Here is a 17,073-nt window from a genome sequence, read left to right as displayed (position 1 = left end):
ACCTTTGGAACCCTATTATCTCTCTAGTGTCCTTTCAGCAATTTAAGAAAAATTCGAAATGTGAATGGAAAAAACTAGTAATGGGGACTGGATTCTGATGTAAAGGTAAATCATTTCATAGTGGAAACACAATGGAAATTCATTAGAAATGAAATTTTCCTACAATCATTTAAATTGAGATAAATAGGCTTAGCCATTATTATAAAAAGTTCCTAAGCTCTAAGGCTGGAGATAGCACCGAAGGGTTACAATGCATTCCTACCATACTGAAATTCTTTATTGAAATTAAAGCCAATAAACTATGTAAACACAGGGCATGTGATACTACCAATAGGGAGAGAAAGCATTCATCCAAAGGAGGAACAAATTTCCTTGTTCATAGGATAGTTGATGCAGGACTTCTTATCTTCCTCATCATCTGTAGTGGTTGCTTTGAAGTTCTCGTCTTGGCTATTCTCTGAGTCTTCTAGAGGGAGAAGATCCTAGTTCATAGAACCTGAATGTATTCAAAAGAAGATATTAACAGAGCTCTCTGAATTCTTTAAAAGGCCAGTGAGAGCAGCTAAGCAGATTTCATAGACTTGGAACTGTGTCCTAAATTTTGTACAATGTTTGGAAGATCATTGCTGAGAGGCAAAGAAGCCCAGGCTTTTCGAGGAAATCCAGTCTGCAACCAGAGATGAGAAGCTAGAAAAATAATATAAATGTACATGTACAGACAGCCTTTTTGCAAACATTGCCTTTAATCCTCTAAACCAACTCATGCAGAGTAATGGTATTATCCCATTTTACAAAAAAGATCGTTTCTTTAAAAGTAAGGGGTAGAAATAGGATTCAGACCCAGGTCTGACAAACACCAAAGCCCTTTTCTTTCTATTATATCATATGCTGTTTTTAAAAAACAGGGCTCTTCAATGCCAAGTGAAGCAGATGAGCTGAAAGGTAGAATTCAGTATATTTTATAAAAGTATATATAAACTACAAAAGGTCTGTCCAAATAACAATATGAATAAAAAGTTTTTGAATTGTTTAAACATGGGTCTCAGGTTATGATTAATTGGTAGGCCAGTGAGGGTTTTTTAAGGAAATAATTTTAATGGACTTAACTAAAGAGATGGCTGAAGTCATTTATGATCTTTGAATAGGAAGAAAATCAGGATTCTCAATAACAGGTAATTCCATAGGAAAGCTGTCCTGACTCTTACAGCCTTTTCTCAATATACAATCTTTCTGTACTTCTCTGTACCATTTGAAACATAGACTATCCCCACTTTCTTGAAACCTTTTTACTCTTGACTGCCAGGGCATTTAAACACTGATTCCCTGAGCATTTCTCCCTCTCCTTTTTCCTAAGGGTAAGTGTTCCCCAAGATTCTTTCCTTGGACTCTCTCTCATAGCTTTCTTGTGTATTTAATTTACTTATTTGTTTTCTAAGTGAGGTATGAGTTACAAGGTATTTGGTTTTGAAGTTTCTCTGTACAAATAATTTCAAAGTCTGTATCTCAGGCCCTAATTTATTTCTCGAGTTTCAGATCTACATTGGTTTTCCCCTGCATTCCTGACATGTCAGCTTAGATTTTAAACATAATTAAAATCAAATTCATCTCTTCCCCCACATACCAGCTTCTCATTTATGGCACTTGATTTTCTCTGGGCACCCAGACTCAAACTTTTTTTTGATTTTTCAAGTTTCCTAACAGCTTATTGAGCCAAATACTATTAATTCTACCTCTACAATGTTTCTCAGATTGATTCCCCTTCTTTTAATTTCCTCTGTCATCAGCCTAAGACAGGTTCTCATTGCTTTTTACTTTGGCAACTATAATAGCTTTCAAACTTGTTTCTCCTTCCTTTTCTGTCCATTTCAGTCCACCTTATTATCCTTGACAAAATCTTCTTGATGCCTAACACACACACACCTACTACTTAACTAAGCACTTATGCCCCACCATCTAGCCAAACCAGACTACCCATGTACTTTCTTGAACATACTAGGTTTTTCATCTTCCATGTCTTTTCTCATTCTGGTCCTGGTAGAATGTCTGTCTCAACTCTACCCATTAAAATTCTATCCATCAGACCCCAGCTTAAAAGCTAATTTCTCCATGGAAACTTGTCCTTTCTCCCTGAAACTAAATATAATGCTTTTCTCTGTTCAACTGCAGCTGCATTCTATTTATACATGTGTATATATGTGTATTTTTAATGATTTTGATACTTGTATCTCTTGTATCATGTTAGTTGTATACTCATTTTTCCTAATTGATTATTATTGGCTACAAAAGGGATGGTGACTGCCTTGTTCATATTTGTTGCTCCTATATTGCCTTGTGCCATTGTTGTATTATTAGCATGTCTGTATATAGGTGGGCCACCGGGTGGTGCCAGATGCCTATAATTTGGATACATGATGGAGGCTAGAGCAGATGTACAGTTGGGTTGCACTGTGTTGTCAGATCTTCTGCACAACAGGAATAGAGATTAATTTTCCTGATCCAGAAACATTCATTGTTTCTTTCTGCTCCCCTGTCCAGTTTACCAGAAAAGACACTGTAGTATATACAACTCCTCCAAATACTTAATAGGGAGTGTCCCATATCTAAAGGCTTGCCCTCCTATAAACATGTTTTATATAGTATGAGTTTTAGTTTCCTGGCGGGGGTCATCCTTTGAATTTCAGTGCCTGAAGGTCTCTGTCTGATTAATAAACACTGTATTATTAGAGTGGCTGGGTACCCAGAGGAAATCAGTACCATAAATAAGCTGGCAAGTGGCTGGTGGAAAGAGTCAGGAAAGCTGGTTTGAAGAAATGTTTGTTATGTAGCGAAAAAATAGTAAGGTAAGGGGAATGAAAAATTGGGGATGGGGAAAGTAAGACTGGTTGATTCCAGATAGACTATGGGAATTAGGAGTGAAGGTTTTTTTTTTGTTTTTAAATGATGGCCAAATTTTTTTTTTTTGAGATTTTTATTGGGGAAGGGGAATGGGACTTGATTGGGGAACAGTGTGTACTTCCAGGACTTTTTTCCAAGTCAAGTTCTTGTCCTTTCAATCTTAGTTGTGGAGGGTGCCATTCATCTTCAAGTTGTTGTTCTTTCAGTCTTAGTTGTGGAGGGTGCAGCTCAGTTCCAGGTCCAGTTGCCATTGCTAGTTGCAGGGGGCGGAGCCCACCATCCCTTGCGGGACTCAAGGAGTTGAACTGGCAACCTTATGGTTGAGAGCCCAGTGGCCCATGTGGGAATCCAACCGGCAGCCTTCTGAGTTAGGAGCACGGAGCTCTAACTGCCTGAGCCACCAGGCCGGCCCGTGGAGTGAAAAGTTTTTGATGAAGCTAAATAAAGGCACTAAAACATTCACCTACAGGTTTTTGAGTGAGCATATATTTTCATTTTTAGTACCTACCTGAGTGGGATTCCAGGGTTGTATGGTAAGTGTATGTTTTTTAAACATTTGCATTTCTGCCAGCAGTGTATGAGAGTTCTAGTTGCTCTGTTCCCTGCTAGTATTTGATAAAGTAAGCTTTCATTATGATTATTTCTAAAATTTGAACCATTCTGGTAGGTATGTAAGAGGATTCTCATTGTGGTTTTAATTTGTATTTCTTTAATGACTAATAACATTGAGCATCTTTTCAAGTGCTTGTTATTTAATTGTGAGAAATTTTAAATATATGCTGGTTGCTGTCCTTAATTAAATGTCTTTTGCAGATATTTTCTTCCAGTCTGTAACTTGTCTTTTTATCTTAAAATGTCTCTTAGAAGAGTAGATTTTTAATTTAGATATGTGCAGTTAATTAATATTTTTCTTTCATGGTTTGTGTTTTTTGTGTTTTATCCTAAGAAATATTTGCCTAACCCATGTCACAAAGATTATCTCCTTTGTTTCATTCTGGAAGTTGTATTGTTTTAGCTTTTACATTTCAGTCTATGACCCATTTTGAGTTAGTTTTTGTATATTGTACAAACATAGGAGTCAAGTTTCTTTTTATGTTTTGCATTTGGATGTTCTATTGTCCTAGTATATATGGTCTCTTGTATAAATCTTTTATCAATATTAGGAAAAGGAAGCAGCCCAAGTGGTTTTAGACAGGAGACACTTGGTACCTCTTTGACAAAGTACTCTTACATACTGTATTTATAAACTCCCCCTGTGCTTGGTTTTTAGTTAACATTTTGTCATGTATTTGGTTAAAAATTTAAGGCCCTTTTTTTTTTATTAAGACAAGAAAAATCTAGATCACTGGAATTTCTTAGGTAGAAATTAAAATGACACCTGGGTCTTTTCCCCCAACCCCCAATAGTTTACTCTTTAACCTTTAGTTTGGCAGGGGTTGTGGTTATTTTTAGAGTACAGGCAGTAGAGCTAATCTAATTAAAACTCCCCCAGCTACCTGCCGACAGTGAGCTCATCAGCTCTTCCAAGCTAAGATTGGTTTGCTCTGGACTAGATTTTACATGGAAATTGATCAAGGTAAAAACTGAATTTGTTGGGAAGGTAGACATTAAAGAATGAAGAAGATAGTTTATGTTTGAGTCAAGTATGGCCGCTAACCTCAGATTATAAAATAAGGTTGTATTTTTTGGTAATGGAAGAGATTCTGGGGTGGCTCCTATACTTGAGACCTAGGGCACAATCATAGCATCTTAGTCTGCTTTAATTTGGGCGCTTATTCTTAATTCCTGCCCTAGAGTTGAGATTGTTTTAAAGTTCTTCATTTTGAATGAAGTTTATAGAAGAGTAACATACAGCTCATCCCCAAAGGCAGTTGTATTTTATTATTGTCACAATTTCTTGGCTTTCTAGAGAAGTCCCCTGAAGTGGGAATATATGCACCCTCCAGGGACATGGAAGATGATCCAGTGGTATATAGAAAAAGAATATTGAAATTTCTCTTTTTTCCTAGAAAAATTAAGCTTACTATTTAATGTGATTTGATTAAATGTGTGTGTGTATGTACACGCATATTGAAAGTTCATGCTCAGAGTTTTCACTGACGGGAGTTGATTATCAGTTTTGAGACCACTGTGCATTCTTCTGCAGAAGTTTTAATATGTAATTCTACTTAATCTTTACCATCTCTGGAATTACTAATACTGTTTTACAAAACAAGAAAATGAAGTCCAGAGAAGATTAAGCAGCTCATTTAAGGTCACAAAATATCTAATGGCTTGGCTGATACTAGAACCCTGGACTTCAAATTTTCAATCTAGGACTAATTTTGCTAAACTATGTGGCTCCTAAAATGTGACCTTTAGAAGCTATGTGCCTATCAACTTAGTGATTAAACAGAGTTGACCTAAGTATTCACAGGGTTTTCTCTGTGAATTTAGCAATTCAGTCAACTTTTTTTCTTCAAAGATAGGATCCCTTCTTGGAAGAACCTTAACCCAATTCTCCCAAAAAATGGAGTCTACAACCTTTGGGTATGCGTTAACCTTATAGCCTCTTTTGCCCACTTCTCAGAGCTAGGTGGATGCTAGGCTTTGGCTCCTCCTGGTCATGGAGGCTGGGAAAGCAAATGCGTTTTATAGAGCCATATGAGTCTAAAGTTTAGGCAGTCTGGGCTTCTATAGAAGTTGATGTGAGTCAGTTTTGAGAAGGGTTCTCTGGAGCTGATTTATTCTTCTCTGGGAGTGGATAATAGTGGGGTGGGAAATATGGTATGGTTGACAGTTTTGATTCTGGAGGTGAGGAAACATCAGATCTATTCTTAATTGACCATAAGGTACGCTTTTGACCTTAGTTTTTAATATTAACAAAGTAGTGCATTTGTTTCCCCCACTTTTGCAATTAATGTAATTAATTTAAAACCCTAGGTAGGGAAGAAGATATTGCTGAGATACGAAAGAATATAAACAGGGATTCCTAAGAGGGAAAAACAAGTGCTGTGTGAAGAATGCTGTACAAAAATATATCATCGAAGTAGGAGGAAAATAGCCTGCTCTGCAAACAGCTCTTCACTGTTTTCCTTTTATGTGGCTTCACAAATCTGTTTTTTATTGGCTGTATCTTTCATCATCACCCTTCCAGGTGTCCTTCCCTCATATTCAGCCTTCAGTCCTGCTCTTGCATTATTTCCACTCCCCCGCCCTGGCCTACTATGAGCAAGCTTTGGACAGCTGTCTCTTGGCAGAGGATACTTTTTTTGAAGGAACTTTGATTTCCGTACAGAAGAACAGGGGCTAAGGATAAATATGGGGCTGCTTCTGGGATAGTTGTTATGAGAATGAAAGGGCCATTGAAAGATTAGAGGCTAGTATGCCTGCGTATAAGGACTGGAATCATAATCATACTTTGTCTTTTACCAGTACCTTTTGTTATTCTGGTCTGAATAATATTTTTCTTTGCTTTTTGGAATTTGCTCGAGGTAGGAATGGGGCCCTGGAAAAATGACATGTTACAGTGGTATAAAGGAAAAAAAAGCTAGGTACCCTGATTTCCTACTTGCCAAAAAGACAAGTCTGGTGAAAGTTGGTGGAATTAGGTGAAATGATGTTTGTCATTTCACAAAATGGACTGAGATGGTTTAATGGAAATGTCTCCCTTTTCTTCTCCAGTTTTGCACTTGCTGACTATTATTAGTCATAAGAGGGAAAAAAACCCTTTTATGTTCTTTCTTAGAGGTAGGGGGCTCCTGAGTTCTAATTCAGTTCCACTTCTTATAATAGTTAATATCTGCACCTGCAATTTTGAAGCTAGGCATCTGAGTTAGAGCCCAAGCTCTAACTCTATGAGCTTGATTTCTTTTATCTGTTGGTTGTGTGTAAAATGATATGAACAGGGTGGGGGGTGGGAGATGAGGGTAAGGGGGATCAAATATATGGTGATGGAAGGAGAACTGACTCTGAGTGCTGAACACACAATGGGATTTATAGATGATGTAATACAGAATTGTACACCTGAAATCTATGTAATTTTACTAACAGATGTCACCCCAATAAATTTAAAAAAATGATATGAACAATCTGACACACCATCTGACCCACATCTTCATGTTGTGAAGACGGTGTTTTACAGAGTTTGTGGATATATATAACTAATATTTACAGCAGAAGGTTCTTGCCTAGAGGGCAATGCTTAAGCTAGCTTTTTGTATTGAGTTAAGGCTCTCTGCATGTACTACCTGTTACTTGATACATGCCTAGTGTTCCAGGTTTTATTTCAGTTCTCTCTTTCCCATCTGAAAAAACACTGCCAGTTACTCAGTGAATAAAGTAAAGAGATTGCAGTCGATCTCCCAAAGATATGTCTCTTTATGGAATTTAGACATGGGAAAGGGGGAAATCTGGTAGGATTTTCAGCAGTGAGAAGCCCTGTTGAGCACACACAAAAATTATTTTTATGAAAATTACAAAGGCTGTACATTGTTAAATCTCCTTGTCCCTTTTATCTTTTCCAGATTGTTCCCTAATTTTTATTTTCTTCCTCTTCCAAATCCAGGCTGGCTACAATAAACATCATTCAAGATGTCCAACAAAGGGAGCAGCACAGATGGCAAAACAGACTTAGCTAATGGTAAGGGGCCAAAATGAGGGTGAGGCTATTTTTGCTGTCAATCTGAGGTTCTCCTCCTCCAAACAGAGGAGAGACGTGGATTTTAGTGGAGGGACGGAAATCTTTCCTAAGAGTAAACCCTTTTTGTGTTGTATGAGTACAAGAAACTATATAGGAAACACTTTGGACTGTCTGGTACTTTTGCTTGTTCAACTTTTATTTGATTGTTTTCAGAAGATCGGTAATAGAGCTGTGTTTCTAAAAGGTCAGGTGAATTCTGAAAAATTGTAAGGGTGGATAAAACCTAGGAGGTGCTGTGAATAAAAGTGGTGGGAACAAGAGAGTTGTTGGGAAGGTGAGGTCCCCCAGTTATAATACAGGTCTGTTTGATAGAGATGTTAGATGAGAGATGAAGTTATAACCTAAACCAAATGGAATTGGGGCCTCCTTCCCTTGCTTCCTCCCACCATCCATCCATCCATCCTTTCTTTTGCCTGTGCTGCCAAGTGTTAAATCATTGGGTCTAAGGCAGATTTGAAGGCAAGATACCAAGATTCTGATAGAGTTAACTACTGCCTGGGTTATTTGACCAATGCTTCAACTCTCAGCCAACTTCTAAACTAGAAAACGGTTTTTCAAATGGATACAGCTGGGCAGCACAGTGTCCAGCACCTTGCAAGTCAGGATTATAGGCTAAATTCTAGTTGATGTGATTGGCAGAGTAATGAGATTGAGGAAGGAAAAGGGAGATTTTTCAACATACTGTTTTATTGTCCCTTTGTTCTTACCACTGCCATTCATTCATCTTCTGTAAAGGAAAGTGGTTCAGATTTTTTCACTGGGCTTAGTTTAGTTGCAAGACACAGGGTTCTTGAGTGGTGTGGGGTATACAGTTGATTTGGAGTTTGTCCATTAGCTAGATCAGGAATTGGCTAACTATGGTCTTCAGGCTAAGTTTAGCCTGCCACTGTTTTGTGAAGTTTATTGGAACACAGTCATACCTCATTCATTTACATAGTATTTATGATTGCTTTTGTGCTACAGCAGTGGAGTGGAGTAGAGTAGAGTAATTGTGACAAAGGTCCATATGGCCTGTGAAGCCTCGAATTTTTACTATCAGGGTTGGTGCAAAAGTAATTGCAGTTTCGGATCATGAATTTTAAATCATAATTAGGCTCAAACACATCTTTATTCATCAAAATAGGAACCATTACAATCAACACATTTTTGCCAAGAAGAAATAAGTTTGCTTGTTCCTGTAGCATAAAAATCCATACTTTGGGATTTGATGAAAGCATTTTCTGCATCACGCTGGTTTTAGAAGCATTTTCCCTGCAAAAATTGTTGAGATGCTTGAAGAAGTAGTAGTTGGTTGGCGAGAGGGTAGGTGAATATGGCGGATGAGGCAAAACTTCGTAGTCCAATTTGTTCAACTTTTGAAGCGTTGGTTGTGCGACATGCAGCCTTGTGTTGTCGTGGAGAAGAATTGGGCTCTTTCTGTTGACCAATGCCGGCTGAGGCGTTGCAGTTTTCCGTGCATCTCATTGATTTGGTGAGCATACTTTTCAGATGTAATGGTTTCACCGGGATTCAGAAAGTTGTAATGGATCAGACTAGCAGCAGACCACCAAACAGTGACCATGATGTTTTTTTGGTGCAAGTTTGGCTTTGGGAAGTGCTTTGGACCTTCTTCTCCATCCAGCCACTGAACTGGTTGTCGTATGAAATCCACTTTTAGTCGCACATCACAAACCAATTGAGAAATGGTTCGTTGTTGTTGCGTAGAGTAAGAGGAGCTGACACTTCAAAACGACTCAGCTCATGAGACACGCACTTACCAACCTTTTCACCTTTCCAATTTGCTTCAAATGCCAAACAACCGTAGAATGGTAGACATTGAGTTCTTCAGCAACTTTATGTGTAGTTGTAAGAGGATCAACTTCGATGATTGTTCTCATTTGGTTGTTGTCAACTTCTGATGGCCAGCCACTACTCTCCTCATCTTCAAGGCTCTTGTCTCCTTTGCAAAACTTCTTGAACAACCACTGCACTGTACGTTCATTAGCAGTTCCTGGGCCAAATGCATTGTTGGCCCAGGAACTTGGTGTTGAAAGTTGTCTCTGTCTTTATGACCCATTTTGAACTCGAATAATAAAATTGCTAGAATTTGCTTTTTTTGTCTAACATCATTTCCATAGTCTAAAATAAAATAAACAGCAAGTTACTGTCATTAGCAAAAAAATAAATAAATGAAGCAAGAAATGCGCATTAAAATGATGTGTAACATAACCATATTTATTTAAGAATATTCCAATATCAAACAGCGAATTCCAACAGTGCAAAAACCGCAGTTATGTTTGTACCAACCTAATGTCTGGCTCTTGTCAAAATGTTGCAACCCCTCAGCTAGATCTTTGGTCATTGATTGCTGGGGTCCTCTTGCTGAACTTGTGATACTCGTATGTTCTGGCCTTTATGGTAATGTGGTAGGGCCCCCAAAGTCATCTTAATTTGTTAATCATAATTTTAACAATAAATGCTAGGAGTTTTGACGTTTCATTTTTCCTTTTCCACAGAAGTGATAGGTATGATGTTTTATCTCTTCTTATCACTGCCAAGTTTAAACCCTATTGCATTTCAAAAACCACACTATTAATTTTCCTCAGCCTATACAGCAGTCTTAGCAGATGTATGACGTGTGGTCAAACAATATGGTGAATGTTTAATACATTTTTAAAAATTTATTACAGTAAAAGACACATTGCCATTAATCCCCCTCAAAATATTCCCCCTTGCTTCAAACACACTTGTCCCATCGTTCTTGCCACTTTCTGAAGCAATTCTGGACGTCTTCTTTCGTGAGTATCTTTAGTTGTGTTGTCATGGCTGCCTTGATGTCCTGAATCATTTTCTGGCTCTTTGGGGAAGAGCCAGAAGTCACATGGTTCCAGATCTGGTGAATAAGGTGGATGAGGACACACCGTAATGGTTTTATTTGACAGAAATTGCTGTACTAGAAGCAATTGCTACACTTACCCCTTTCTCTTCCCATTCCTTGCCCAGTTGTTTTCACAGTGTATTCTTAATTGAGGTGCTTTTTGAAAAGAGTTGTTCATGTGTCTCCCAACCTTCTGTTACTACTTGAACCAAAGTACTTGTATTATCTATTTTCTGTATTGGGTTTTGCCTAAGAGTTCATTGGAAAATGGTTCCATTACTGCAAAGATTTTCAGAAATTACTGCCCTAATTGGGATGACTAAGCAGTAAGGTGCTTTAGTCCTTTGAATCCTTAAACATCAGTGTGGTCCTGGAGCCGAATAGCTCATACCAGAGTCACCCACAGCTGGTCTGCCTTTCCTAACAGCCTTTACTTCTGGCAAGATAAAATTTGTAGTCATCTAAGGAAAGAAGGCCATGATCACTGTTTAATATCCTCATTCCCTCTTCCTTTCTTCACACCTTGAAGGTTGTGGCTCTAAAACTTCGCCATGGCCTTATTAGGGTGTGATTTGGCTGTTGTTCCATAGAAGAATGCACTGTCTAATTGTAGGGGATCAGAGCACTCGGCATGACCAGCAACATGGCAGACGTAGAAGATGGTGAACTTTTCCTGTCAGGCGCTTGTAGTTACCCCTCTTTTTATCATTTTACCTGCGTTTCCTGATAAAAGTTTGTCTGCTTTCTGAGAGAACTTTGCTTCCTGATAGAACTTTGTTCCTGATAGAACTTTTTATGCTTCCTAATACAATTTTGTCTCAATAAACAGTTTGTATAACCAAAAATAGTATTAAAATTATTAATGGAGGTAAGTCAGGATACATTTATTAGCAAAAAGTGAACAAGAACCCACTCAAATGATCACAATTCCCACTTGTCCCTTCTGCTTCCTTCTGGATTCTTAGTGGACTTGTAGGACATTGGGGGAAGAAACTTTAGGAGTTAGGAGGTGAGAGGTAGTGGTTCTTAAGTAGGTAAAAGTCCAACTCCACATCCAATGTCAGAGTGATTTTAATCAATTAGTTTCCGTTTTTCTCTAAGAAGATTACTATGCCAACTCTTGTGGGAATGGCCATTCTTTTTCTTATATTTAGTTTAATTATTTGCTGTAACTAAAGGATGCCCGTCCAGCGGTTGTATCAAGCATAGTTTCATACAATTTGCCAATGCTTTACCTCTTGAGAATTTTTTATAATCTTAGGTTTTGCATTTCTTCACTTCTGTTGAAGTACCTTTATTTGTGTGTGACTTGGATATTGATTTTTTTCATTTCTTGTCCTTTACAAGATTCCCCCTCAGATGGTTTATACTGTTTGTAAGCACTTGTAATAAAAAGACTTTGACCAGAGTTGGTTTCGGGTCTTTTGATGTGATGATTGCTTAGATTAAGGAGGGGAAATGCTTCTGATTGCTATGCTACTTCCTTCCTTTTTCCCCTCACCTACATATTTCCTACTTACATGCAGGAAGCCTGTCTAGCAGTCCAGAGGAGATGTCTGGAGCTGAGGAGGGTAGGGAAACATCCTCAGGCATTGAAGTGGAGGCCTCAGACCTGAGCTTGAGCTTGACGGGGGATGATGGTGGCCCCAACCGCACCAGCACGGAAAGTCGAGGCACAGATACAGAGAGCTCAGGTGAAGACAAGGACTCTGACAGTATGGAGGACACTGGTCATTACTCTATCAATGATGAAAACCAAGTCCATGATCGTTCAGAGGAAGAGGAGGAAGAAGAGGAAGAGGAAGAGCATCCTCGGCATTGTGTACAGCGCAAGCGGGCCAATCGTGACCAGGACTCATCAGATGATGAGCGGGCCCTGGAGGACTGGGTGTCCTCAGAGACATCAGCCCTTCCCCGACCTCGCTGGCAAGCCCTTCCTGCCCTTCGGGAACGGGAGCTGGGTTCAAGTGCCCGCTTTGTATACGAGGCTTGTGGGGCAAGAGTCTTTGTGCAGCGTTTCCGCCTGCAGCATGGGCTTGAGGGCCATACTGGTTGTGTCAATACCCTGCACTTTAACCAGCGTGGAACTTGGCTGGCCAGTGGCAGCGATGACCTGAAAGTGGTGGTTTGGGACTGGGTGCGGCGGCAGCCGGTTCTAGACTTTGAGAGTGGCCACAAAAGCAATGTCTTCCAGGTGAGGCAAGAGAGCAGAATAGCAATTGAGAAAATCAGGTATGCGTTAGACAAATCTGAGCTGTTGGCTGGAGTGGGAGCTGATAGTGAGTTTGTAGGAATTAGACATCAGAACTCAATCCTTCATTGGCTCCCATAATGCCTTAGGGGGGTTAAATAGACTGAAAGACACATGGCAAGCTTTTGTTTCCTTGAGCATAAAGACTTTTGGAAGTATTATAGGTGGAGTGCTTGGAAATCATCAGGAAGGTACTACATGTGCCCTGGTAGAAATCATATAGTTGTATAAAAGCAGAGGCAGTTGAGCCAGATTGCTTGGGTTCAAGTCCTGGCCATACTCCTTACTAACTGTGATTTAGGGCAAGTTATTTAACGTCTGTCTTCAGTTTATTTATTTGTATTATGGGGCTAATAACAGTGTGAAGATTAAATAACAATAGAAACTTAGCAGTTAGAACTGTGCTTGGTATTTAATAAGAATTGGTAAATGTTAATACCGTTATTCTTTAGAGATTTTATTCACCAGCCCAATACATCATATTGGTTCTAACCATTTATCCCTAAGCATGTTGTTTTTCCTCCCCAAACATCCCCTTTAGTTTCCTTTTTCTTTGTAGCAAATTTATGTTTGCCTCCAGAATCAAGACAGAATTTCCTCCTTTTTCCTCTTTTCTCCCCTAGTTCACTTGAGCACTTATCCTGTACCAGTTCAGCCTTCTAGAGTCCACTGTAATGCTCTCTTATATCAGAAAGGTTTTTTCTCTCCTCCTTTAAATCTTGGAAGAAACTGGACTTTAGCCAACTATGTAAGAGTAGGAGCTAAGTTTCCAGCTGTTGTGCAACAAAAGGGGGTGAGTTGGAGTGGTTGTCACATGTTTTCCTCTCAAATTCACCTACTCGATATTTTGTGTGCCCATTTTTTCATTCTTAACACCCAGGCCAAGTTCCTTCCTAACAGTGGTGATTCCACTCTGGCCATGTGTGCCCGTGATGGGCAGGTGCGGGTAGCAGAGTTGTCTGCCACACAATGCTGCAAGAATACAAAGCGTGTGGCCCAGCATAAGGGAGCATCCCACAAGGTAAGTAAACCCAGCTCCCCTGGGGATCTCAGCTAAGGCCCTCTTGTATCTCTGCACATTGTGTTCTCTTTGTTATGGTCACCTACCTCCTTTCAGCCCTAAGGTTTGTAGATAAGGGAGAAAAAGCAGCTACCACCCTAAACTTCTTGGAAGGCAACTTTCTGAGAAATCTGTAGATCTTGCACATGCAGTATTTAGTTGATTATACCTAATCCCTAAGCTGAGCCGTGGTTAGTTGGAGACCCTTGAGATCTCCTATGATTTCCAAACCTTTAAACTTTGTTCTGGTCATATTCAGAACATTTTATTAACAGCTCCAAAGTGCTAGTGGTTGGCTTTTCCTATGTAAGAGCTTCAGTTTTTCTGCTCACAACTCTTAGTGTACAAATAGCACTATTTCTGGAAGCTTTATTTGGACCTGGGAATATAGGCCACATAGTCATGGTGGCAGCCAGTGAGGAACTAAGAGCTGCCTAGTCTCAGAGTAGGTACCATGTTCTTCCGTGCTATGAAAAGAGGATGGTCCTCCCATCTTACAAAGCCTAAGCAAATATGTAGGTGGATCTGGGGTATACTTTTCTAGATGGCTCAGGCAACATGAAAGTTACCTATTTCTTTGAATCTTAAGCATACCTCCAACCCACTAGATAACTAATTTTTAGAATTAAGATTTAAGGAATGAAACTTGGGCACCATTTCTCTCCCAACCTGAACATGTGGAATTAATGTTATTTGAGAGTGAACCCTAATGGTTGATACTTTCCTTTGGTAGCACTGTTCAAATCCCATGGGGACTTAGTTAAAATAGCAAATCACCTGTTCTTTTGACTTGTGTAGACTAAGCAAGCGGTAAATAATTCACACAGAACAAGAAAGAATGGGTTTATTATTTCCTTTCCTGGGATTTTGCAATGTTAAAAGGCAGATATTGCTCTTGCTGAGACATCTTAAATGCAGCCCTTCCTAAAGATAAAGGAATGAAGTAAATGACCTCTAATTCTAATCTTTAGAAATACTCATCCTTTTTTTCTCTTTCAGTTGGCCCTCGAGCCAGACTCTCCCTGTACATTCCTATCTGCAGGTGAAGATGCAGTTGTCTTCACCATTGACCTCAGACAAGACCGGCCAGCTTCGTAAGTATAGCAGTAGTATTTTTACAGAATTGAATCTTTTAGCTTTGAAAATATTCCATATGGCCTAGGTAATGCTCAACTCTCTGGTCCTTCAGAATGGTCCCTTTGTGCCTATGATAAGAAGCAGATTTGGGTTTTGGGGAATTCCTTACTTCTTTGATCTTACTTGTCTGTCAGCAGTGAAGTACTATTCAGCCTACCTTTATTTCTAAAGCAAGGTTGAGTTAATAACTCTTCATTCACTTGGGTGCTATTATAATAGTTAACTTACCCACAAGAAGCATATTACTCTACAAAGCAGTTTAGAGATATGGTCCTATGTAATTTATACTTCAATTACATATAGAAAGAGGTAAACAATTAAATTATAACATTTGAACAAAGATATTGGTAGCTATAGTACAGCTCTATCATATCACCACTCATGGAATTTGAGACTCATGGATAATTAGATCCCTTTTCAGCTGTGTGATACCATAGCATTTTGTTTGGACCCAGGCAATCCTAGAGAGAGAGAGAGAGAGAGAGAAGACTCACATAAGAGATTCCGATACAGTATATGGACAAAATGTAAATTCTCCCTCATGTACCCCTCCCCGTCCCACTTTTCTGGCTATTGATATTCATTGTTAAAAATTTTGAATACCTTTCCAGTCTTTTTTGTACGTTTTTCTGTGTCTTAATATACACATATACACTTTTCCTCATAAATGGGATAATTATGTGTATATATAAATGTGTATATAGAAATATGTATGTATATAAATTTATATGTATATGAACACGTGTTGCATTTTTCATGTTATAATATATTTTAGAGATCTTTCTCCATCAGACCATAAATGCCTACCTCATTTTTTTTTTTTTTTTTTTTGCCTACCTCATTTTTAACCATGATATATACATTACAGCATTGGCATACCAGTTTATTTAACCACTGCCTTGTTGATGGATTATTTAGAGTACTTACTGTCTTCTTAGTCTTAAAAATTATAACAAATCTTGTGTATCAACACCAGTATTAAATAAGGGATGTCATTGATTTGCATAGCATACAAGTAAAATATAAGTTAATTTAATTTAGGGAACATAAGGCTGATTTTTATTAGATACAAGTATAGAAAAAGTTGTCTAGAGAGGAAGAATTTAAAAAACTGCTTGTCATTAGTGCAGCCACTATGGAAAACAGTATGGAGGTATCTCAGGAATCTGAAAATGGAACTACCCTATGATCCAGTAATTCCACTCCTAGGCATCTACCTGGAGAAATCCAAAACTCCAATTCAAAAATCAGTATGCACTCCTATGTTTATTGCAGCACTATACACAATAGCTAAGACATGGAAACAACCGAAATGCCCATCGGTAGATGACTGGATTAAGAAGCTGTGGTACATTTATACAATGGAGTATTACGCAGCCATAAAAAAGAAAGAAATCTTATCATTTGCAAAAAATGGATGGATCTAGAGAACATTATGTTAAGTGAAATAAGTCAGAAAGAGAAAGACAAGTACCATATGATCTCACTTATATGCGGAATCTAAAGAAAAGAATATGTGAATGAACTGATCAGAGACAGTTTTGAGGACACAAAGAAAAAACCGAGAGTTGTTAGATGGGCGGGGGCAGGGGAGGGGGGGGTTGGGGATAAGGGGAAAGGTGAAGGGATTAGGAAGCAGCTGGTAACCACAAGATGGCCTCAGGGTTTTTTGAAAATTAATTTGGGGAACTTATTCAATAATGTTGTAAAGATTTTGTTGGGTATCCGATGGACATGCGTCCTATTTGGGAGACCACCTCAGAGATACTGTGGATGCCTGATCATGGCATTGTACACCAGAAGCTAAACGTTAATGAATGCCAACTGTAATTTTATATATATAATGTGATGGCTCGGTGTGAGGTCGGAGGGATAATGGATGGGGGTAGGGAGGTTCACAGTGTGAGGGATATAAATGATAAACGTCTAAGTATTACCTTGTCTTGTACACCTGAAACTAATAAAAAAAATAAATAAAAGGTAAAAAAAAAATGCTTGTGATGGAAATATTTTAGGCTTGCAGAAAGGATGTTCTGGTTACTTATATAAACTTTCAGGAGGATGAAGGTTGGGTGATACTGAGTTCATACTGGAAAGGGAACAGGCCTGGGTGACAGGGATCTGTCTTCTAGTACTAGCCTGCATTAGCTTTGAGAAAATTGTTTACTCTCTAACTGAATGACGTTTGTTAT

At 38.7% G+C, this 17,073-nt stretch overlaps 1 protein-coding gene across 39 annotated transcripts in view; it reads left to right on the top strand.

The window, feature by feature from the left end:
• The window catches only part of DCAF8 (DDB1 and CUL4 associated factor 8), a 39,631-nt gene that overhangs the window by 5,137 nt on the left and 17,421 nt on the right, over window positions 1–17,073 (top strand). For 38 of the 39 annotated variants that reach the window (XM_081026100.1, XM_081026088.1, XM_081026077.1 and 35 more), the window contains 4 exons: window positions 7,442–7,516; window positions 11,960–12,627; window positions 13,565–13,705; window positions 14,744–14,838. In XM_081026100.1, coding sequence (XP_080882226.1) covers window positions 7,468–7,516; window positions 11,960–12,627; window positions 13,565–13,705; window positions 14,744–14,838 — 953 coding nt within the window. In that variant the 5' untranslated portion in view covers window positions 7,442–7,467. Of the gene's footprint in view, window positions 1–3,401; window positions 3,429–7,441; window positions 7,517–11,959; window positions 12,628–13,564; window positions 13,706–14,743; window positions 14,839–17,073 lie in introns of those variants that run through there. The other variant, XM_081026103.1, reaches the window with a different exon arrangement.

The sequence above is a fragment of the Rhinolophus hipposideros genome, assembly GCF_964194185.1.
Source record: "Rhinolophus hipposideros genome assembly, chromosome: 19".
Lineage (NCBI taxonomy): Eukaryota > Metazoa > Chordata > Mammalia > Chiroptera > Rhinolophidae > Rhinolophus > Rhinolophus hipposideros.
The sequence above is the reverse complement of the archived record's forward strand: the minus strand, read 5'-3'. Positions and strand labels throughout refer to the sequence as shown.